Source organism: Hakea prostrata, chromosome 11, assembly GCF_041222555.1.
Source record: "Hakea prostrata isolate BN-2017 chromosome 11, UWA_Hpros_2, whole genome shotgun sequence".
In the NCBI taxonomy this organism is placed as follows: Eukaryota; Viridiplantae; Streptophyta; class Magnoliopsida; order Proteales; family Proteaceae; genus Hakea; species Hakea prostrata.
In genome coordinates, this window is record NC_142610.1 from 23,604,720 (window position 1) to 23,608,657 (window position 3,938).

A 3,938-nucleotide genomic window follows, 5' to 3' on the forward strand; every position below is an offset into this window, starting at 1 on the left:
TAATGGAAAATTAGTCGGGACTATTATCGGGTGTGATTGGAAGTAGGGCCTTAGTTTTCGTGATGCCACGAGGAGCGCCAACGCCTGTTTATCGATGTCCGGGTACCGCCTCTCAGCATCTATAAGCACATGGCTCACATAGTAGATCGGGTTCTGAACGGTATCACCCCGAACCAAAACTGCACTGACCGCCATTGGCGAAATTGCCAGATAGATCGTAAGGACTTCCCCAGCCAGGGTCGGGCCAAAACAGGTGTTGTCCCGAGATAAGTTACAAGATGATCAAAGGCCTGTTGGCATTCTGGTGTCCAAGTGACTGTTCCCGAGCTTGACGTAGTCTTCAAGGCTTTGAAGAACGTGTTGCACTTTTCTCCAGCTCGGGATATGAACCGGTTTAAAGCGGCTACCCTCCCGGTTAAACACTGGATTTCTTTGATTGTAACGGGTGGTGTCATCTCGATCAGTGCTTGGATCTTTTCTGGATTAGCCTCAATTCCTCTTTGAGAAACCATGAACCCAAGGAACTTTCCCGAGGAAACCCCGAAGGCGCATTTTTCAGGGTTCAGGCGCATTCGGTACGTTCTGAGCACATCAAATGTCTCTTCCAAGTCAGCCAAATGCCCTGCCCGAACCAAGCTTTTTACAAGCATGTCGTCTACATAAACCTCCATGTTTCGCCCGATCTGCCTTTGAAAAATTCTATTGACAGCTCTCTGATAAGTTGCCCCCGCATTTTTCAAACCGAACGGCATTACTCGGTAATAATAACTCTCCCGATCAGTCATAAAGGAAGTGTGTTTCTCATCCTCCCGACTCATCAAGATCTGGTTATATCCCGAGTATGCGTCCATAAAACTAAGGACTTCGTGGCCAGCAGTGGCATCGATCAGAAGATCAATCCTCGGGAGAGGGTAACAATCCTTAGGGCAGGCTTTGTTCAAGTCAGTGTAGTCGGTACACATTCTCCATTTCCCGTTTGCTTTCTTAACCATAACTACATTGGCCAGCCAGGTCGGGCATTCGATTGTTTCTATGAAACCCAACCTCTCTAATTTTTCAACCTCGACCCTGATTGCTTCATGCTTTTCAATCGCAAAATTTCTTCGTCTTTGGATGACCGGGGTTGCATACTTTTGTATCCAGAGTTTGTGCTCTGCTACCCGCCTGTCAATCCCGGGCATATCATTTGCTGACCATGCGAAGATATCCGCATTATCACACAAGAACCGGGTAAGTTCTTCCTTGAAATCTTCCGGTTGCTTTGAGCCAATAAACGTTCCTCGGTCAGGGAGAGATTGACTAAGCTGGATCCTTTCCGAGCTTTTCCACAGGTTCTGCCCGCTGCATGCTCTCCTCATCACGATCGTCCCGAACCTTGACGTTCATGGTTGTTCCCGAACTTTCTGGCTTACGCTTTTCCTTCAAGTAATTTGTATAACATTGGCGGGAAGCCGATTGATCTGAGCAGCATTCCTCGACTCCTGATTCGGTCGAGAACTTTAACTTCATATGTCTGGGAGACACGACTGCCTCAAGTGCATTCAGTGTTGGTCGTCCCAGAATAACATTGTATGCCGACAGCTCCCTGACCACCATGAAGTTTACCCGAACCAGAGTATCTCGGGGTGACTTTCCAACTTTGAGATCCAGATGGATCGTTCCTTCCGCCACTGTGGAGGACCCGCGTTAAACCATACAGTGGTGTTGACGACGGCGTCAACAGATCATCAGCCAACTTTAATCTTTTGAAGGCATCATACGAGATGAGATCAACAGAGGACCCTGTGTCCACCAGAACTCGGTGAACCTCCCGATTCGCTATTTTAACTTTGATGATAATCGCGTCATCATGTGGCGACGTGACACCATCTAAGTCTGCGTCCGTAAACGTTATCGGTTCGGGACATGTTGGATTTTGCCTTTTATTGGGCAAATGCACAGCCCCTACAAACCGAGCTTTTTGCTTTGCCTTTCTGATTGATTCCACAGTTGGTCCCCCCATAATTACGTACACAGGTGTCTCTTCCCGATCCGCCTTCTCCTTCCCCTTGTCCGCTTTTTTGGCAAGCTCTTTTGGACTTGGGGATCGGCCCCTCTTCTTTGGCGCGGGTGAGTGCGCTCGGCTCTTTCCCGACTTCTTTACATACTGACCCAGTTTTCCTTGCTGAATCAATTTCTCTATTTCAAACTTCAGATTTCGACAGGCATCCGTATGGTTGCCGTTATCCTGGTGGAATCGACAATATTTCGTCATATCCCGATCCTCGGGAGGTGCACGTATCTTTCCGGGCCATTTCAACGAATTTTTATCCCGAATATTCATCAAAATTTCTGACGGCTTCGAGTTTAGAGGAGTGTAGTTTACTTGTTCACGCTTCCAGTTACTCTTTGATCTCTGATGCTTGTCACTCGGGGAAGGTTTGTCCACATCCCGATCTGATCTTCTGTCCCGATCAGCTTTGACTCGGGCATTTATCACTTCATAGACACTGGCTTGCTTCTGACACCTGCGTAGCAGCGTCCCGTATGTTCTTGGCTTGTCCGTTAACAAGACTTCCAGAAGTCTCTGGTGTGTGATGCCACTCCAAAGTGCACTGTACGCAACTTGACCATCAAGCTCCTCGATCTCGATGGCAACTTCGTCGAATCTTTTTAAATAATCCCGAATAGACTCATTCCGCCCTTGTCGTATGCCAAAAAGACTATCGGATGTCTTTTTGCTCCCGATCGCACTGCGGAACCGGGCAATGAATTTCTGGGTCAACTCCCGGAAATTGTTTATTGATGCTGGTCGTAGACTGCAGAACCATTTAATGGCCGGGCCCTTGAGTGATTCGGGAAACGTTCTGCAGAGCAATTCATCCTCCCGACCTAGTACGGTCATCACTGATCTGAAGTAACTGATATGCTCCTTCGGATTTGTTTTCCCTTCGAAAGGGGTAAAGGTCGGCATGGTAAAATTTCTAGGAAGAGGCATGGTAAAATTTCATGATCTCGTCCGAGAACGGCTCCCGGTCAACCACATCAAGATCCTCGTCACGATCCCGATCTTCCAACTTTCGTTCGACCTCAGCTACTCGTCTGCGTAGCCGGTTCTGCCTTGTACCGTCCTCGTCAGATTCGACGTGTTCCTCTCTCGAACGGGGAGTTGTAATCTCCTTCCTTTGGGATGGTGCCCGAGATGTTGAAATTCTTGGTTTTGAAGGTTTGGGTTGGCTTTCCCCTTCTTCTTCCTTATCCACGATGTCCTCGACCTCCTCCCGACGATCCCTAGGGGGCAAGGATCCTGTTTTGGGCGGCAACGAGATGCGCTCTAAAGCACTAATCCTTGTCCCATTGGGCGTGGTTTGGCGCATGCTGCGATCGGGATGTGTTTCCCTTTGCTCCCGCGTATTTCTAACTTTCGGGATGCGCCTTGGATGCCGGGCTCTTTGTACTGTCCTAAAGGCTCTCATTAGCCTACCCGACTGGGTATTACGCCTTGGTCCTTGTTCGACCCCGATTTGATGCACCAAACCGCGTAATACTCCTTGCATTTTGAGCATGCCTTTTTGTATCTCGTCCATATCTACCATAATGACCTGGTCCCGAGGACCTCGCGATGTTTCTTCTGCATTTGGATCTTCCAGAACCAGGTTGTCTGGAAGTTCCTCTTGTTCTTCATGGATTGACGGATCAATCATTTCTTCGGGGATTACTCGACCATCCCTGGTACTTTCTTGTCGGGAACGTCCGTTGGCTCGTCGCACCATGGCTTCCAAGCTTTGTCGTTCCCACAGACGGCGCCAAACTGATGTGGATCACTTATGCTTTTGGATCCGGCTGAGTCACCTCCCGTATCCGGGACGGTGAGTCCTGCAAAAAGGGTTAGATGCAGGCCGGCTTGTGCGCCGGGCAACCGCCTCCGATGATGAAGTCAGAATACGAAGAGCGAGAGG

General features: G+C 49.0%; 1 protein-coding gene across 1 annotated transcript; it reads right to left on the minus strand.

The window, feature by feature from the left end:
- Positions 1-1,299: 1,299 nt before the first annotated feature.
- On the minus strand, positions 1,300-2,953 carry LOC149001036 (uncharacterized). The gene is made up of 2 exons (XM_089139252.1): positions 1,698-2,953; positions 1,300-1,585 (listed from the first exon to the last, which is right to left on the minus strand). The coding sequence occupies exons 1-2, from the start codon at positions 2,951-2,953 to the stop codon at positions 1,300-1,302; spliced, it is 1,542 nt and encodes a 513-aa protein (XP_088995378.1).
- Between the last annotated feature and the right edge of the window lie 985 nt (positions 2,954-3,938).